General features: G+C 37.1%; 4 protein-coding genes across 6 annotated transcripts; 1 reads left to right on the top strand and 3 right to left on the bottom strand.

Moving 5' to 3' along the window:
* Positions 1 to 840: 840 nt before the first annotated feature.
* Positions 841 to 2962, top strand: CDKB2;1 (cyclin-dependent kinase B2;1). The gene is made up of 6 exons (XM_086647232.1): positions 841 to 1305; positions 1662 to 1803; positions 1908 to 2081; positions 2182 to 2345; positions 2437 to 2575; positions 2671 to 2962. Exons 1-6 carry the CDS (start codon positions 1073 to 1075, stop codon positions 2761 to 2763), a joined length of 945 nt encoding a protein of 314 aa, XP_086503358.1. The 5' UTR covers positions 841 to 1072; the 3' UTR covers positions 2764 to 2962.
* Positions 2963 to 4149: 1187 nt separating this feature from the next.
* LOC147533910 (3-hydroxy-3-methylglutaryl coenzyme A reductase 1-like) lies at positions 4150 to 7353 on the bottom strand. Its single transcript, XM_086647231.1, has 4 exons — positions 6120 to 7353; positions 5684 to 5865; positions 5247 to 5593; positions 4150 to 4650 (listed from the first exon to the last, which is right to left on the bottom strand). Exons 1-4 carry the CDS (start codon positions 7076 to 7078, stop codon positions 4408 to 4410), a joined length of 1731 nt encoding a protein of 576 aa, XP_086503357.1. The 5' UTR covers positions 7079 to 7353; the 3' UTR covers positions 4150 to 4407.
* A 5085-nt stretch (positions 7354 to 12438) lies between these two features.
* On the bottom strand, positions 12439 to 14618 carry LOC147533909 (Photosystem II reaction center PsbP family protein). Of its 3 annotated transcripts, none has more exons than XM_086647522.1 (10): positions 14309 to 14618; positions 14164 to 14230; positions 13966 to 14084; positions 13804 to 13884; positions 13613 to 13696; positions 13429 to 13511; positions 13274 to 13349; positions 13054 to 13172; positions 12929 to 12973; positions 12439 to 12800 (listed from the first exon to the last, which is right to left on the bottom strand). In XM_086647522.1, the coding sequence occupies exons 1-10, from the start codon at positions 14424 to 14426 to the stop codon at positions 12774 to 12776; spliced, it is 819 nt and encodes a 272-aa protein (XP_086503648.1). In that variant the 5' UTR covers positions 14427 to 14618; the 3' UTR covers positions 12439 to 12773. The 3 variants fall into 3 exon arrangements, with proteins under 3 accessions (XP_086503648.1, XP_086503647.1, XP_086503649.1); XM_086647521.1 differs by having other exon boundaries at positions 13804 to 13887; positions 14309 to 14594; XM_086647523.1 differs by having other exon boundaries at positions 13804 to 13875; positions 14309 to 14565.
* Positions 14619 to 14978: 360 nt separating this feature from the next.
* LOC147533908 (uncharacterized) lies at positions 14979 to 17919 on the bottom strand. The gene is made up of 5 exons (XM_086645324.1): positions 17399 to 17919; positions 16506 to 16851; positions 16143 to 16414; positions 15842 to 16041; positions 14979 to 15752 (listed from the first exon to the last, which is right to left on the bottom strand). The coding sequence occupies exons 1-5, from the start codon at positions 17589 to 17591 to the stop codon at positions 15303 to 15305; spliced, it is 1461 nt and encodes a 486-aa protein (XP_086501450.1). The 5' UTR covers positions 17592 to 17919; the 3' UTR covers positions 14979 to 15302.
* Between the last annotated feature and the right edge of the window lie 1259 nt (positions 17920 to 19178).

The following is a 19178-nucleotide window of genomic DNA, read 5'->3' as shown; positions in this document are numbered from 1 at the left end:
AATTGACTACTTTGACTTGACAAAATAATTATTGTATTCTTAAAAGAATCGGTAAATAACTTTATTATGCACGTATTAATTTCCTTATTTATTTATCATCATTTTTATGTTTCGGGATTGTCATTCCTAACAATCATATTTCTTTTAAACATGTCAAACACGGCCCCAAGTATTTTTTAGATTAACATACTGGTCAATGTGAGAACGCATTCTCCTGTAACAAGAATAGTGATGGAATATTCTATAAAACAGATGAAAGTCGTTTAGAATCTGTCTGCTCGCACCCGTCCAATTTCACTAAAATCGTCAACGGTTGGTAGCCCAAGTGGTTCCAAGGTGTTGACATAAACTCCAGAAAGCCCTGGAGGTCCCAGGTTCAAATCCCAGAGAAGGTGGAATCTTTGGTTTATTTGAATTGGGATTATTAGGGTATAAATAATGTAGTTGGGCTTTAGGCCATTGTTTAGTAGGGTTATAGGCCCGGTTCTGTTAGAGTTTCAGTGGGCGGTTATCGAGCTTATCACATATTTGATGTATCAATGCCAAATGTAACGACATACGTTGTTGATCGTAGTCGACTTCCAAAAAAAAAAAAGAATTTCACTAAAATCCATATATAATTCGTTTGTCCGTATACCATGCAATTTATCGCATCCTACGATTTTTGCAAACCCACTCTGCAACACCAAAATCTTAAGTTTGATCTCATGGATGTGCAAATGCAAAATTTATTGAACTTGATTATAAATAAAGTAGAAGTTGATAAGATGGCTCTTTAGGCACCGAAATGCATGAGGCCTTTTAGGGCTCAAATATTAAAAGAACTTGTAGTAAGTGGATGGGAAAACAAATAACACTAGCCGTTGGCTAATAGGACCTCACTTTATTCCTATGCAGGAAGGAATACACTTGTAAATTCTCCTTGATTTGAATTTCAAAACATGAGACCGTTATGGTAACGGGCAAATAAAAATCTTCCACGGCTATCTATATAAACAGTTCGAAGGCGTAACCCTTCATTTTATCTTAGGGATTTTAGTTGAGAGAGAAACTAAGAAAGAGAGAGAGAGAGATGGAAACGGGATTTAGAGAGAATCAGAAATCAGCGATGGATGCGTTCGAAAAGCTCGAGAAGGTTGGAGAAGGAACATACGGGAAGGTTTATAGGGCAAGAGAGAAAGCTACTGGTAAAATCGTAGCCCTAAAGAAGACTCGTCTCCATGAAGACGAAGAAGGAGTTCCACCTACTACCCTCCGTGAAGTCTCTATCTTGAGAATGCTTTCCATCGATCCTCATGTCGTCAGGTACTAACTTATCACCATTCTTTTCTTCTTTCTAGGGTTTCTTTTTTGTTTCTTGATCCTTTTAATTCAGCCGTTTCATTTCTTGGTTCTTTTATTAGTTTTCTTCTAACTTCTAGGGTTTTGTTTAGATTTTTTTCATTTCGCCTTTTACTAGTTTTCTTTTCACTTCTAGGGTTTTGTCTAGATTATTTTTGGGGGGTTTTCTAAATTCGCCTTTTGCATAAGCAATCTGTCCCTTTCCCTTCTTTTAATCTTTACCATATTCTTGAAATTTCCTTGCTTATCTTGTTTCATGCTAACGATTGAACAAATGATGGACCAATTTTGTGTTAATAAGCTGATTTTGGGGAAAACAGGTTGTTGGATGTGAAACAAGGTCAGAACAAAGAAGGAAAGACAATCCTTTACCTTGTTTTCGAGTACATGGATACCGATGTTAAGAAGTACATTAGGAGTTTTCGAGCAACTGGAAGTAACATACCACCCAAAATCGTCAAGGTAGTAAACACAATCTTTATCTGTCTATCTTTTTTAAACCAAGAAAGTTTTGTATTCTAACTAGTAAATCAACCATCTCTGATATAAATGAATTGGGGTTGCAGAGTTTGATGTATCAACTGTGCAAAGGTGTAGCTTTCTGTCATGGTCATGGAGTACTCCACAGAGATCTTAAGCCTCACAACCTTTTAATGGATCCAAAAACCATGATGCTCAAAATAGCAGACCTAGGGTTAGCTCGAGCTTATACCCTTCCTATGAAGAAGTATACCCACGAGGTAACGATGTTATTCGAACCCATAATTTGAATGAGATTGATGTGAATTTTATAAACAACAATAGAAACTAATAAGAATGGGGTTTTATTTTGGGTTTCAGATATTGACACTATGGTATAGGGCACCTGAAGTTCTACTTGGAGCCACTCACTACTCAACTCCAGTAGATATGTGGTCTGTTGGTTGCATATTTGCCGAACTTGTTACGAACCAGGCACTTTTCCCAGGAGACTCCGAACTTCAACAGCTCCTCCACATTTTCAGGTTTGGGTTTTCAGGCCAACTTTCAAATTCCATCTTGATATATAAATTTCAAATGAAGCTAATTTGTTGTAAATGGGATGATGGGTGTTAGGTTGTTGGGTACTCCAAATGAAGAATTATGGCCAGGAGTAAGCAAACTAATGAACTGGCATGAATACCCACAATGGACTCCACAGAAACTGTCAAAAGCTGTTCCTAATCTGGATGAGAATGGACTTGATCTCCTCTCTGTGAGTGTTCCACTAATCATTTTCATGATTTTAGGCCAAGTTTATTGTAATTCATTTATTAATCCACTGCCTTTCTCTGTTGTATACATGTACAGCAAATGCTGAAATACGAACCATCGAAGAGGATATCGGGGAAGAAAGCAATGGAGCATCCTTACTTTGATGATCTGAACAAAGAAGCTCTTTGAATTTGATTTTTATGTTTTGAAATCATCTGACTGCTGCTTTCCTCAAGCATGGATAGGGTTTTGATGATAAATATATGTTGACTCTGTTTCTTTTAGACATTTGTTTGGTTGTAGTAGTATCAAAAACATGAATCAATCGAGTTTTGGTTTCGGATTTTATATACTTTTTGATGATATAATAATATGTGAGACTATTAAATTTTGTGGCTATCCTCAACAGTCTTGGCTTTTGAAATGTCCACATGAGACTTAAGAAATATGAAACAGGGAAAAGATTAAGGGGGTTGTTGGACAACCATGGTTGACTTTAATCTAGTTTTCTTTGCCTATTTTGTCTCTTGTTTTCTCTTTCTCTTAATTGAACACCATGTGCTTGGAAAAGTCAGTAATCTAGTTTTTCTTCATTCAAGTTTCCCATCTTTCTTCTTGTACTCTTGCAACTCGACCCTTCATATAGATAAATACCCACGCAGAGAGAGAGGAGAGAACGATTATATGATACGAATGGAACAACAAAAGTACTATCAAGTACTAATCGACAACACCCTACATCATGAGAGGAAGCAATACCAGACATCATCAATACCTACAATAGTAAGAACGAGAAGAAGAGGATTCAGATTAAACGGGAGAATTAGACTTTCAGTAAATGGATTAAGGCGGAGGTTACTTCGTTTTATTAAGGTTTTTAGAAGGAAGTCGTCATCATGCTTGAATCGTTTTAGATTATGTAGGAGAAGATCGTCGTCGGAGTCCCATCACCCTCCTGTTGAGGGAAGGAAGAGGAGGAAGAATAGTAGTACTTGGGTGATTGAGGACAATTATTATATTGATGGAAGAAATTCAACAAGATTGAGATCATATCGTCGTTCAAACTCATTCTATGCTGAAGCCATCTCCGATTGTCTCGAGTTTATCAAGTTGCAATCCTCTTCTCTTCCAGTCACCTCCTCCTCATCAACACCATCATCCTCGGCCAACTTTTGATTCCTTTAGATGAATACACTCATTTGCTTAGCATCCATTTTCTTTTACTTGTGTACATACATACTTTTATGTGGTATATTCTTTAACATCACAATATTTTGAAAATGTAATTTTCTTTTTGAACTGTAATACAAAGTCGAGTTATTTATTTGATCTTGACATGTTTATTTTCAATCTATTAAGTTATTTCTTAGCAATATCATTTACAGATGTGTTTGCTCTTATCTTGACATGTTTATTTTCAAACTATCTTTCTTAGCAATATCATCTACGGATGTGTTTGTTCCAGTAACTTAACCTAAAAAGGACAGAGTATTCCTTTTTCTTAATATCTTTTGCCGTCCATTGACTATTAGACTTAAAAATTGATTAAACATTTGAGAACAAAGAGCAAACATGTGAATAAAACCAAACTTTCTATTTTTATACATAACAATTGATTCAACATTGAGTTCCTTTTTTACACACCTGCAATCTCTAACCCCTCCCCTCACTTGAGAAATCAAAACCTAAAAAACAATTCATTAGTTAAAACATAAGAAAACGAGTTTGATTTGGGGGAAGAACCACAGCAACTTACAATGGAACAATATTACATACAAGTTTAAAAGGAATGAGAATCGAAAGTATATGCTATATTGTGATGCTTTTGTTCTTCTAGGCGGTAACTTTGGACGTATCTTTCGTGGATCGGTTGTATTTCATGTGACTTTTCACAAGCTGTCCTGCTGCAATTGCAGACATTAGAGAAAGCTCACCAGCCAGAACGGAGCCAGCTACTATGCTTGCTAACAACCTTGCATTTGATCCTGCCGACTCCTTGTTTGCACCCTTCACTCCTAGTAGGTTCAAACATGCCGACTGTGATGCCAATTGTGTCCCACCTCCTATTGTTCCGACCTGCATTTTAGAACATTACCCATTAACAACTCCGTACTTATACTGATTAGGAACTCCAATCAATAAAATTTACATTTCTCCCCACATTGACAAAACCCCCAGTTAGGGCACTAAGAAATCAAGCTCGCCTGGATCAGCCTAATAGCTCAGGAATTTACTCAGGTTTGGGGAGGGCATGAGCTAATCACGGGACGAAAGGAGTTACTCAGTGGACTTGGCCGAGTCCACTACAATTCCTACTAACTCAGCCAAACTTCCGAGACAGGGTTCAGCTAAGTAATTCCATGGGAAAATGACTTAAGTTCGGCCAATGGACGATCCCAAACCCGACAGCACAAGGTACAATGGTAAAATTACTAGGAGTCCGAAGTCTTATTATAATGTAATTCCGTCAAAAAGAAGATATTATCACCCACCAAGTTCTTCTTGGACCTAATTTTTCTATTATTTATTTTCTTTCATGGAGGTAGTTGAGCAGTCCTAAAGCTTGGTTTGTTGTTTATTATTTATTAACAACTAATAATTGTTTAAATTTAAATGATAATTAAGTAAGAAGAAAAGATTGAAGAATATGGCTGTGATGGAAAAGTATATACCTCAATAGAAGGCATGGTGACAGATACGTGAAGATCCTTTCCATTATTAACAGCTTCCATCATGGTGATACAGTGAGAGCTCTCTATGTTCTGTGCTGGATCTTGACCAGTAGCTATGTAAATGGCAGAGACTATATTGCTAGCGTGAGCATTAAAGCCACCCAGAGAACCAGCAATGGCCGAACCTGTTAGGTTCTTAAGCATATTAAGCTCTACCAATGTTGGAACTGTTGTCTTTAATACCTTCCTTACAACTTCGTCCTTGATTATAGCCTCACAAACAACTGATTTACCACGTCCTTCGATCCAATTCACGGCAGCTGGTTTCTTATCCGAACAGAAATTCCCTACATCAAAATAGAACCAAAATTGCATATTGAGGACGAACCTTGAAACTTGACTAACAATCGAAAATGAATAAAAGCTGATGGACTAACCAGAAATGCCGATAACATCCATATCACGGAAATTATTTTGAAGAAAATCTAAGACATTCTGAACACCCTTGGAAACCATGTTCATACCCATGGCATCTCCAGTGCTGCAACTGAATCTCATGTAAAGGTTCTTCCCCGCAATAGCACATTGTATACCTTGAAGTCTCCCGAATCTGCTTGTTCTGTAACAACGAAAACAACTCGAATTCATTATACCCTTTGAAAATTATATCTTTACAAAGTTAATATCTAACGTGTGTTAAAGGGTGGGTTTTTATTTCTATATTCTTTTTTGTATTTTATCAGTAGTTGTTATCACATAGATCAAACTCGAGATTAACAGTCAAAACATCGATAACGACAAATACCCAGATTAATACAAACAGATTGAAATAAAATTCACATCCAAATTTAGCTAACAAAAAGTGAAGCCAACCTGTTAAAAACAATGGCCAAGGTGTCGAAATTAGCAGGATCTTCCATGAAGAATTTGAGGTCAGCTGCTCTTTTCGCAGTTTGGAACCTAACAACAGGTGCCCTAGTCATAGCATCCTTGAACAAGACACTTGAAGCACCACCAGAAATGTAAATGGCTTTACAACCTCTGTTAGTACTGGCAACCAAACACCCCTCAGTTGTGGCCATGGGCACTGAATACTCTCTCCCATCAAGCAACAATGGTCCTGCAATTCCCACCGGAATCTGAACATACCCAATTGGCATTTCACAACATTGCCCTAAAATTGAATCGTAATCAAACCCATCTAATGGCAATCCATCAAGTGATCTTCCCGTCGTTCTCTGAAGAGCTTGACGACGGATAAAAGCAGCTCGTTTACAATCACCATCAAACACTTTCTCAAGGGAATACGACGGAATTTCACCTGAAACCACCGATTCGATGATTTTCTCATCTTCTTCCTCTGAAGACGAAGGATGATGAAATTTGAACGTTACTCTTTTGGGAGGAGGGAGAGAGCAATTATCAAGGGAAGCAGGGCATGGACTACTAATATTACTAGGTTTTGTTATATCTTCTTCTTCTTCTTCATCATCGATGGTGAAGTGATCATCGCGAGTGGCGAAGGATTGAACAAAATCGATGCCGAAGAAGCCAAGGAGATAGATGAAGGAAGCGATAAGAGAAATTATAGCAGCGATTTCGGATAAGTTCACGACGTGAAGAGGTGTTGAAGAACGGATTTTCTCACGCCACCGGAAAAGAAGGAAATAAGCAACGGAGAAGAAGAGGGTGAAAAATACACCATTGGTAAGGTAGAGAGGGAGAGGAAGAGCATCTGATGCCTTTTTGGTTTCATCAACAGACCTCTTGACTTGATGCCGTTCTTCATGGTCGCCGACGAGACGATTAGCGTTTCTCCGGCGGGCGTCCATGGCTTCTCCGGCGAAAGAGTTTTTGGAGTTATGAGGCTTTTCTTTCTTCTTGCTCCCGGACCTCCCTAATCTTTCTCTCTTCCCCTATATAGTCTTCGGGATAAGGATAGAGGAAAAACAACGAAAATGCAATGTGAACAAATTAACAATCAATTTAACAAAAACAAATTGAGAGAGGGAGAGTTGTTAAAGACAATAATGGGGAGGAAAACAACTAAAATGCAATGGAAACAAATGACCAAAACAATGGGAACAAATTTAATAGTCGTAGTGTATAAGTGTTCAATGAAATGAGAACAAATTTAATATTCGTCTCCAATAAGGCCATGTTTGGCGGACGGGAATGGAATGTGATTTTCAGGAATTGCATTCCCATAACGCGATTCCTAAGAATTAGATCATTCAGTTTGATGTTTGGTTTGACCAAGAATAGGAATTCGATTCCCGATGGATTCCTAACTTGGTGTTTGGTTCGTGTAGAAATCGAAATATAATTTTTCGTAAAAGTCTTATTGTGTCCTTAAACTACATAAATAAAACGTCAATTTTATTATATACTTTAATCAATATTATTTATAATTTTTTAGTTTATAGCCCAAAAAACGGGTCCTAATAGGAGATATAGTCTTCTATAATCCTATAAAGGGTTTCGAAACCAAAATAATAATATAAATGGATATCTAGTCCATTTGATCTCATCTAGAGAGAAAATACAAATCCCTAAAATACCAAATAAATCATAATTCCTAATCTAACCTTCCTCATATATTATAACTGATTTATCTTCAAAATCCATAAAGATCTTCTTCCATTTTATCTCCCACATTCTCTCTCCAATCACGTTTCTAAACAAAAAAAATATATATATTATAACTGATTTATCTTCAAAATCCATAAAGATCTTCTTCCATTTTTATCTCCCACATTCCCTCTCCAATCACATTTCTAAACAAAGAAACGTGATTCATTATTTTCAGTAACCGAAACCTCTTTATTCTCTCTCTCTAAATCCGATTCACATAACAAAACCTCCATTGAACTCAGAAATCTTGTTTCATCTTCATTAGGTTGTGTTATTTACTATACAGTATACATAATTTATGATAAATCACATACTTTATTACAAAAAACATGATTTCAGATTTACATTTCCTAACATATTACCATAATTTATGGTACATAATAGACGTGTACGCGTAAAAAACAAGTAATTTATGTCAGAAAATAATCTAAGTATTCAATGGTACATAATGGACATGCCACACATACATATGATAAATTATGTTGTATACATGATGGTTTCCTCGTCAACACATAATTTACGAACTTGTTTCATAATTTGTATTCGATGTGTGTTTATATATGAGTAAAAACGAAAGTTAAGTGAGAGAAAGTTGATATATATGTTTTGAATATTAACCCCCAAATCACGCTAATTGATCTTAGAAAATATACTCTTTCCAAATCTGAAAGTTAAGTGAGAGAAAGTGATATGTAGATTTGGTTTCCAAATTTGAAAGGATGAGAGAGAAAATCTGTTTTGGAAAATATCCATTTTCCAAATCTGTTTTGGAAAATATCCATTTTCCAAATCTGTTTTGGAAAATATCCTTGATCCGTTACTTCCTATAAAAACCCCCAAATCACGTCCAAATCTTGCCTTTCCAGATTCTTTCTGCCCCCCAATTAAAACCCCGTGAAATATGAAGGTGCGGCATTGACGGGACTATGTTTTAGAAAGTGAGGGTTTTTACGTCTATATGGTAAAGGACTAAAAATCCATTTTTTGGGACGATTGGATCCTAAACCCTTTTTGAACATTATTTTGGACTATATATCCATGGATTATTTATTCAAATTTGTAGATATGAAATAGTAACATGACACACAAATTAAGTAGTATTTAAAAATTTATTTAAAATAAATAAAAGTCACGGCTGAAAACTTTTCTTTTTAAACATTATGAAATCGATTTGAATGAAAAAAGAACAAGATAAAAGGAAAAAAACTATAGAGAGAGTTACATTTGAGCGAGATAAAGAATTGCTATGGTGGTGGCTAACCATAAGTTGTTAATTTTTTTTGTTGGGATATTATGTGGAGGACGATTTTAATAATAGTCATTCCAATGTTTTATTAAGATAATTTGGTCTATAAATATTAAAACAAAGCATTCCCGGGAATGGGAATCACAAACTCACCCCGCTCCACGGGTTTGCTATTATCCCATTTTGAGGGAATCTTATTCTCTCGGGAATAGGATTCCCCCTGCATCTCCGCGAGTCAAACAATATCAGGATTGTGATTCACAGAAATCACATTCCATTCTCACGCGATCCCCGCGCGCCAAACATAGTCTAAGTGTTCAATAAAATGGGAATAAATTAACAATCGATTTAATAAAAACAAATATAGAGAGTTGGAGTTGCTACACTGGAAGGGAAACATCCAAAATATACTCCAGACAAATTTACAATCAAATCAATAATGCAATAGAAATTTAACAGGGGCTTTCCATAAGTCTAAAATGCAATGGGAACCAATTAACAATCCAATCCATCACATTTTTTATTTTAGTTTATTAACACACCATAAAACAAATAATATTATCGGTAAATAATTGTAAATCTTGTTGCATAATTGTTATTATATTATTGTGTCACTAAATTTGTATTTTTTAAAATATGAATTTCGGCCGCACATGAAAAAAATGTGGATGATCTCGAAAATATGTGTATTTTTTAATAATATGAAATTTCGTAAATTATTGCACAACTTGTTGTATAATTGTTATCTCTTCGACGACCTACCACCTCAAATTTCCTGTTGATGGGTTGTCAACGCCAAGAGAACATATTAGGACGAACTTCAAGAGAAAAATAATTTAATGCCCGACCATTGTTCTGCTGAATCTCAACAAAGGTATATGGTCGGACATGATTTAGAAAGATAAAGTAAAACTCTCTCTTAATCCTGTCCAACCACATGTCTGAGATTATGACTGGACAAACTAACATTTCATTTTGAAGAAGATTCATTAGTTGGACCGGTATCTTTAATTACCATTATAAAAAGGACATTCAATTGCACAAATTTAACAAAGAGTAAGTTCAATAAACCTATAATCTATTTCAAACAATTAGAAGTACACGTATATTTTTTTGAGTTAATTCCTATTTGGCCCCTTACTTTGTGACCAGCTTCCTTCTTGGCCCCCTATTTTTCATAAATTCAAATATGACCCCATTTTTTTAAGTTAATGTCATAACTACCCTTCTTATAAATATATATTTCAAAATAAAAATAATTAAAAGACATTTCTCCACCTCACTTCCACCTATCTCTGTCCACCTCACCCCTATCTCTGTCCACCTCACCCCTATCTCTACCACACCTCTCTCCCTCTCCACGGTTCCACCTCACCTCACTAGTACTCATTTGCAAAAACCCTACCATTCTCTCTCTCTAGAAATGGCTACCTGTTGTAATACTCATTCTCTGATTTCAACCTCTGAATCTATAAATCTCTTCAACTTTCGCCTTCGTCATCGTTCATTATCTTTAGTTACATGTAACAGCAACAACACATCGTCTCTCTCTTCTTCTAAAACCATAAAAGTATCATCATCAAAACCAGATTCAGTCTTCACCTTATTGAAATCCTTCGCCCCAGCCATTGTCGTTGATCTAGGTCCAGGTTTCGATTTCCTCGATTGCGCCGTTGATGGAATTGTGATTCCGTTACACTAACCCTTGCGCCGCCGTCGATGGAAGGTGATTTTGTTAGTCTAGATGGAATTGGCTAAAATTGAATGTTTTTGTGATGATCGAGATCCACCAACAACTTCAGAAATTTCAATCACATCTTAGCCATTTCCCAATCGATGATCCAGAAATCTCAATTCGATGAAGTACATTAATGGACATCTGAGCATTTACAGAAAACTTGTTAAGGGAAGAAGAAACCCTCTCTCTGATTCAGACCACATAATAATTACAGTTGCAGGTATCAACCAAGAAAAGAAATTCCCTCCATTAATGCACAATTTCTTTATTCTTAAGATTTGTAGAAGTTTCAGGTATTTAGTATTCAAGATTTTGGGTTTCTTTAGTGCTCATCTTGGCTAGAGAGAGAAAGTGGATCCGTGTGGAATGTTTGATGGATCCGTGGGTGACTTCATGAATTTTGTATTTGAAGATGGACTCTCATCCTTTGATAAGTGAAGATGAGTGATTTGCTTTCTGTTATAGAGGATCAATCAAAGCTTGTTACTAAAAGTGGCGATGAAGAAATGGTACTCTCTCTCTCTCTCTCTAATCAAACAGACAAATTTGTGTTCTAGTTTCATTCCATGATTGTTAAATAGGTAGATGATTATTGAGAACTTCTGCTTGATCAAAAAAACAAGAACAAACGTTGTATATTAGGGTTTTTGAGGATGAATATAAACATGGGTATGAATGATTTTGTTCCTGTGCTCATGTTTTGTTGAAAGGAGCTAATTTTCGTGGTGTTTTAGCAGAATGAAAGTGATGGTAAACGCTAGAAAGCTTCGGTATCTAGTAGTGGTGTTTTAGCGGAATGGAAATTTTCTATCTCTAAAAGAGTTCAAATAAATTTGTGTTCAAGTTTCAGAGACAGTAAGAGTTGTCAGAGATAGAGAGATAGAGAGAGAGAGAATAGGTAAGAATTAGATCTGGATTGTAACTTTGATTGGGGTATTATGCTTTTTCCAGAATCTAGTAGTGGTGAACCAGACCTCCGGCGAAGGGATTTCCCTTCGCCGGAGTGTTTAGACAGAGAGAAAGAAGAGAAATTTGTTCCTTTTTCTTTTATAGTTTTTATATGTGAAGGGAAAAATTCTCTCTCTCTAAAAATTCTTTCGTGAAGAGATCCTCGGGCGAACGGAAACTCCTTCGCCGGAGTTTTAGAGAGAGAGAGTGGAGAGATTTAAAAAAAAAATTAGAGAGAGAGAGAAATTTTTTTTTTAGGTTTGAAGGTGGCCGGCCGGAAAATTTACCGGCAGGCCACCTTGCCGGAGAAGAAAGGGGTGAGTTGGAGAGAGAGAGGTGAATTGGAGAGAAAGAGAGAGGGGTGAGGTGTAGGGAGAGATGAGGTGGAGAGAGAGAGGGATGAGGTGGAAATAATTTTCTTTAATGTTTTAAATTTAGAATTAAGAAGGGTAGTAATGACATTTACCTGAAAATAGGGGGCCATATATGAATTTACGAAAAAAAGGGGGCCATAAAGGAAGCTGGTCACAAAGTAGGGGGCCATATAGGAATTAACTCTTTTTTTTTCAACTAACTTATGTTGGAAGCTTATTACATGTGCAAATTACAATTTGTGAAATCATGGATGGGTTTAAGAGAAATTCATTTATCTTGCCAATCTTGCTTGTTACAATGTAGATTTGCTTGCTACATCATCAAAAGGGACAACCATTTTTCTTATTATTAACCATAGAAAATTGTTACATCAATTTTTCTCCTCCTTAACAATAGGTAAATTTTTCTCTTCTCTTCTATGAGTATTAGTAAAACTTCACCACCATCCTTGCCTTCAACTAAAACTTGAATGTAATCTAGAAATGCATCAAACTCAAATATAGACCAGCCCATATACATAGTGAGAGGCTTGGTTCCGCACCTATCCAACACCCAAAATGGGCAAATACACTTGTTCGACACTTTATTAGGTGAACGTGAACGAAGAAACAGTCTGCATATCAACACACTAGAGTCTTTAGAATATCATACTTAACAGATTCCACACTATATATATATATATATTGGAAATGATTTGTAAGCAAATAAAGCATGTTTAGAGTTGTTGTTTTTTGCTCTTACCTTCTCAATTGTCGACTTGTATTTCTTCGATTCTTCTTCCACAAACTGTAACACCATAATACAGAATAAGATTCTTAAGTAACGAGACGAAATAAAACATTATCTATAGAGGATGTTGCGGTTACCTGTCCTGTAACAGTATACAATCTAGTGTACCAACCATTTGAAGCTATTCCAAGGCTTGAAATTATGTGTCTGCAGCTTTCGCCCGGGTTTTGCAGAGTATACTCAATGAAGTAAAACCCTTACCATAAAAGAGAGAAAACAACCCACAAGGAGAGATTAGGTGATCTTCTCGTTTTGTTAGATCATATAATGGGAAGATTAATTAGGTGATGTTCCTACCTTTAGAAGCTTTTGAGTTTATGAGTTTTGCGACAACACCAGGAGGTCTCTGCCAGCTTCTGTCCAATCCACTTACCTGCAATTTAGATATTACTGACACATTCGACGGGAACCAAAAACGTAGTTAAGATGGAGAAAAAGAGAGAGAAGAGTACCAGAGTCTCGGCAAACTCATCAACTTTCCCAAAAGACTCTAACCTCGTGAAGTCGGCACCAAGCCCTGTTATTAGAACACTAACTACACCATATATATAAAACTCGGTTAAGGTCTCAAATTTTTATTAAGCTATCTATAACAATACATATAAACATCACTAGCAGTAGTAGTAATAGGATTACCATTGGATTCAGCAGGGAGATTAGGTGGATAAAATGCAGTAAATGATCGAATTCCATTTCCGTCTCCTTTCCCTACTTCCCAATCTGCACCAACCCAATAAACACACTAAAACCCATTACATACAAGAAATTTCTTGTCAAAAATGGACCTATACTTAAACTTGATTTTGTTAGAAAGTATTAAGTTTCACCTTGAGGAATCATTATCTTGAATTTGTTTTCGTCGTCTGAGTATACACTAAAATCCTCTTTTACATCTGCTGCTGCAGATGCTGCTGCAGTATAACAACATCCATCATCAAGTCTGATTGTAAGCGAGAAACAGAGAACGAGTCGTAGTTAACAGTAATTACCAGCTGAGCCGGCGAAGGCAATGGAAGGGGAAACAAGCGCGGCAAGGACTATCTGAAATAAAGCTTCTCTCCTTTTAGTATTGCCCTTTGATTCATCTTCTTCTGCTTCAACCCAATCACTACCACATAGACACAATTCCACAAAATTCAGAAAGAATTGAAAACACCGAAATAAGACATGGGGAGTGAGAAAAAGACCGTTTTGATGATGTTTTGGGGAAGCAGGAGGATTCTGGAAGAGATTGTATTCTGCATTTTGTGATTCCTTGACATGGGTGAAGCAAGAAAGTAAATCAAAACAGAGTGCTTTAAGATAAAATGTTAGAGAAGGCGAAAAGGGAACCTGATTTGGGCGCATAGGAAAGTGGGGTGGTTGAATTGTTGCAGGAAAGTGGTGGTGCTGTTACTCCCGCCACTGACCTCCCCTTAATCAGTTGAATACCCCAAACTGACGCAGCCATCTGTATGTTTTTTCTCTTCTATTCTTCTGGCCGGACACACTCTCTCTCTCTCTCTCTCTCTCTCTCTCTCTCTCTCTCTCTCTCTCTCTCTCTCTCTCTCTCTCTTCTCTTTCTCTCTCCTCTATCTACCGCGACTCTTGACCACTGAAATAAACTTCTTATTTCATTGACTGGTTTCTGTTGGGTGCCACTGCCAAAATGGTAGAGCCACCAAAATCCCAAGCAAGAATCCCAAATCAGCCGCTGGGATTGATTGATTCGTCAACTTCTTCTTAGTTTGTGTCCTAAAATCAAGAGAAAATTTCAGCCCTTGATTTGAGACTTCCTCCTAAAGTTGTCTAGCATAGGATTTCCGTGGCTTTATCATTACTTTTAATCCAAGCTAGGAACATTATTATTAGTGTAGAAGATGAGTCTGAAACGTTCAAAGAAGGTCATGTTATTTACGAAAGTTTGACCACTTTCAAAACTGTGAAATACTATAGGTAACCTTGAAAGGAAAGATCGTAGACGAGACAAGAGTGTAAACTGCCTTTAGAAAACAAAAAAAAGTGGAAACTCGAAGCAACCGGGATAATAAGATAGCGTTTTTGTACAAGAAAAAAAAAGTGTTTAAAAGGATAAACTTCCGTAAATATGAGTCCAACATTTGCACCATTTTCTAGATATCAAGCTGAACATCCATACATCTAGGAAAGTCGTCGGTCCACCGAAACCATTTTGTTTCCCCATTAGGTTTGGGCTTCCAAATGTCAGATGATGAGAATGTATTTCTTTATTTGTTCATCAATTTCTACATTCTTATTGGATAACAACACTACTTCTGTAGAGGGCTATAGGAATACTGGCGGAGATCACTGGCAATAGACTGCTGGCTCAAAGGCGTTGTGACTTGTTCCGAGCTCTCTTCCACAAGAAACGCAAAGAAAAGGTAGCGAGAAGCAATGTCTGAAAGAACCATGCTGTGGCATTGCCAGGATCCACTCTTCTAGCCAGAAACCAAGCAAATATTGCCTCCCCAACATGTGCTGTTACCACTATATAAAATATCATTCTTATGTTCCTCATTGATCTGAAGAAAAATAAGCTTATTTCTCTTATCAACTTCATTGGTCCCACATATGGTAGCCACGCCGCCGCAAATATGGACGGCAATCCTATGATACAGAATAACCACGCGTATATACTCGGTCCCTCCAACATATTATTCTTCCTTTTCTGCCAGTATGATATGGTCGAGCGCATCCCTTCTTCGGGCCTGACCCTTGGAACATATCCTAGTTCCTTCTCGGCTTTGAGGTTGGAAAAGTAATGAGTAACACCAACCTGAAAGAAAAAATAAACTCATCACTCATTCATTAGTTGAATACCAGCTGCTAGCTAATATATAGGAAGATATGTTGAAACTTACTAACATTGTATACTTCGGCTGGAAGAATTGGTGGCTCTGGTAGCCATGAGCTGTTCAACCATGGGTTCAAGACTGTTCTGTAAATAGACTCGAAAGTTCGTCCTAAAAGTAATGCATGGTGAACGTCTAATGTCCACTTTGGCAAGCTCCGGGCCAGGCCAGTCAGTAATGGCCTGATAAATTCGAATGTGTTAACAGGGGATCCTGGAAACCAATCGAGATGCAAACCCCCATAAAAGAAGAAATTTAAGATCACGAATTATATGGCAATATTTTAGAAGAGGTGAATATCGAACATATATTACCATCAGAGATGAAGTAAGACTGTCCAGCAGCGACAGGATTTGCTTCGCTGATGCCATGAAGAGGGTCCAAGAGGCCAATGTTTGCCAACATTAGAGCATTCACAGCATTATCCAGATAGAGCCAATCTGTCTTCACATCTGCTCCACCAATTCTAAATGTCAACAAACCCAACATGGCAAGCGAAACAAGCTTAGCTAGTTGCCTCTCTCCACCCGGCCCATAAATACTTGCAGGACGAACAGCACAAGTATAGAGCCGAATACCATCCTTCCTACACGAAACAAAACAAAAATGTATGTTATTCAAACACACACTCTATTTGTATATATGATATGAAGTTAGAGAATTAAAATAGTAGTTACATGGAAAGGCGGCCATTGCTCTTGAGAACCAACTGTTCTGCGACAGATTTGCTACGAGCATACGGATCAAAATGAGGGATGTCAATGGGGAGATGATCCAGCTCCTCGTTGCCGTTCACAATCTCCTTTCCCTCAAAAACCACATTGTATGTGCTCATGTAGACAAGTCTCTTCACTCCGAACTTGAGGGAAATATCCAATATGTTGGAGGTTCCATTTATATTGACCTCATCAACGCGCCCAACTTGGAGTATTTCCTTTCCTGACACTCCATACGAAGCAAGGTGGAATACACAATCCGCCCCACGTAATGCTCTCTCAACGTCGTTTTTGTTAGTCACATCCCCTGTAGATATGCATGTAAAATGGATTTGGATTGCTAACCAACAAAAAAGAACTAGATACATTACTACATTAGCTAATTTAACTTTCTGACTCAATCCAACATACATGATTTTGAAACGTAAGGCTATAAGGCGTGGCCGAGCAAAATGGGAAACTGTTATTTCCTATTATCATACTATCCAAAATTTGTCTTGTAATCTTATTTTCATCTAAACAAATACACCTACTACCACCATTTACTTACAGAAAACTTTCATATTCATGCTTGATGGACACCAGACCAGAGTCGTCCGCTAACAGCTGTTTGACCCGGTGCTTATAGCCCGCTAACAGCTGTTTGGCCCGGTGCTTATAGAAGAACCTTACTTAGTAACAAGTCAAAGGAGTCATATATCCAATCAACCAAGTAATAAACAAGACCAATCTATAAATAGGAGTCAACCCAAGCTTCAAATTAGTGGGTTCGAAGATCTAAAGTTGATGAATAACTAAAAAGTCTAAAGTTGATGGTAGCAAAAGAGAGAGATATAGAGAGATTAGTTAGTTACCATGGATAAAGTTAACACCAACCCTTTGAAGGTCATCTGACCAAGGAGATGAACAACGAAGATCTAATGTTCGAACTTCTCTGGCTCCATTTCTTATGAGCTCGGAACAAAGAGATGAACCCACGAAGCCAAGTCCCCCTGTCACCACAAATGTATTTCCCACTATCCCCTTGCTCTCGCCTCTATTCATCATCTCTCTCTACGTCTAACTCTCTCTTTCTCTCTCTCTCTCTCTCTCTCGATTCAAGTACCCATCTAGTGAATTTTATAATGAGCTAATAAGAGAAACGTGATGATTCTTAATTGTTTAAAGAAGGTGAAATTTCCCCCATCTAGTCAGAGGAAGAACATGCAGGATCTTCATATAAAACAAACACGCATCTTAGCATGTGTTGCCTTCCTATGCTATACAAAACGTAACAATCTATCTATATATGTGTCTCTATTTCCTTTCATTTACCCTCCTTGCCTTTTTCTATTTCTTCCCACCTATTTTTATTTTAAGATTTTTCACTCTTCCAGACAAATGATAAATATTAGAGTTAATTCCTATATGGCCCCCTACTTTGTGACCAGCTTTCTTTATGGCCCCCTTTTTTCGTAAATTCAAATATGACCCCCTATTTTCAAGTAAATGTCATTACTACCCTTCTTAATTTTAAATTTAAAACATTTAAAAAACATTATTTCCACCTCACCCCTCTCTCTCTCTCTCCACCTCATCTCTCTCTACAACTCACCCACCTCTCTATCTCTCCAACTCACCTTTCTATCTTTCCAACTCACCTTTCTATCTTTCCAACTCACCTCTCTCTCTTCCAACTCACCTCTCTCTCTTCCAACTCACCTTCATCTTCCCCGATTAAGGTCGCCGGCCGGAAAATTTTCCGGCCGGCGACCTCCAAAAAAAAAAAAAAAAATTTCCTCTCATCTCTCTCTCTCTAAAAACTACATGTGTCATAAAGAAAAATTACAGAAAAGAGGAAGAAGAGAGAGAGAGAGAGAGAGAGAGAGAATGGACTGAAAGAGATGCCTTGAAGCTTCAGGTATCCTTTTGCGTGTAATGCAAGGACAAAAAGCAGCTGCAAGTAACAGAAGCTCAAAGGTCTACCTATCATTTATCACTTCCAATTTCACTACCTTCAGCTCTTCTTCACTCTTTCATTAACCAAGCTTCAAAACCCTAAATTCTCTCACCTTCTTCTACCAAATTTTAATTAATTTAAAGAACTACTTCAAACAAGGAAGAACTAAAATAAAATAAAATCATAGAATTAGTCTGCCACCAGAATCTTCTTCCCCATTTCAATACTTTTTTCTGACCTCTCTCTAACCTAATCACTGTTTATGCATGAAAATCCAACAAATCTAAGAAATACCCAGAACTTGTTTTCAATTCTACTACCGAAGACTACTACTAATTAATTCTTATTTTTTGGAAGAAACCCTAGATAATGATTTCTGCTTAGTTAGACGTTTCCATGGATCAAGAACAGAGTCTCTGTATTTCAATGGCAATACTTGATTCCTACCTCGTTTTGATCTTACAATAGGTGAAATATCCTCAAAATCTTCATAGATATCAAACTTCCAACATTTCTCCCCTTTTGATTTACTAGATTTCTTACTGGGTATTATCTGATCAGTTTCCTCTTCCGATTTAATACTAAGCTGTTTGTTTCGACTTCGATTTTGTTTTTCTTCTTCATCGTCGTCTCTGAAGTTTCCCCTTTCAAGGTCTGCTCGTGAACAGACCGATCGGGTCTGTTCACGGCTCCGG

Source organism: Eschscholzia californica, unplaced genomic scaffold, assembly GCF_041429995.1.
Source record: "Eschscholzia californica isolate CP2 unplaced genomic scaffold, dmEscCali1.0.p SCAF_6, whole genome shotgun sequence".
NCBI classification, from domain to species: domain Eukaryota; kingdom Viridiplantae; phylum Streptophyta; class Magnoliopsida; order Ranunculales; family Papaveraceae; genus Eschscholzia; species Eschscholzia californica.
Note: the sequence above shows the minus strand (reverse complement) of the source record. Positions and strands in the feature narration are given on the sequence as shown.

What these genes read in the sequence shown, in the direction of transcription:
- LOC147533908 (XM_086645324.1), bottom strand. Translation starts at nt 17,591, where the DNA reads ATGATGAATAGAGGCGAGAGCAAGGGGATAGTGGGAAATACATTTGTG. An exon ending in AGCAATGGCCGCCTTTCCAT is followed by an intron (nt 16,415 to 16,505) that starts GTAACTACTATT and finishes TGTTTCGTGTAG; the next exon opens with GAAGGATGGTATTCGGCTCT. An exon ending in GTCTTACTTCATCTCTGATG is followed by an intron (nt 16,042 to 16,142) that starts GTAATATATGTT and finishes ATTGGTTTCCAG; the next exon opens with GATCCCCTGTTAACACATTC.
- LOC147533910 (XM_086647231.1), bottom strand. Translation starts at nt 7,078, where the DNA reads ATGGACGCCCGCCGGAGAAACGCTAATCGTCTCGTCGGCGACCATGAA. An exon ending in GGATGTTATCGGCATTTCTG is followed by an intron (nt 5,594 to 5,683) that starts GTTAGTCCATCA and finishes ATTTTGATGTAG; the next exon opens with GGAATTTCTGTTCGGATAAG. An exon ending in TCACCATGCCTTCTATTGAG is followed by an intron (nt 4,651 to 5,246) that starts GTATATACTTTT and finishes TCTAAAATGCAG; the next exon opens with GTCGGAACAATAGGAGGTGG.
- LOC147533909 (XM_086647521.1), bottom strand. Translation starts at nt 14,426, where the DNA reads ATGGCTGCGTCAGTTTGGGGTATTCAACTGATTAAGGGGAGGTCAGTG. An exon ending in CCCAAAACATCATCAAAACG is followed by an intron (nt 14,085 to 14,163) that starts GTCTTTTTCTCA and finishes TCTATGTGGTAG; the next exon opens with TGATTGGGTTGAAGCAGAAG. An exon ending in TCTCCCTGCTGAATCCAATG is followed by an intron (nt 13,512 to 13,612) that starts GTAATCCTATTA and finishes TATATGGTGTAG; the next exon opens with TTAGTGTTCTAATAACAGGG.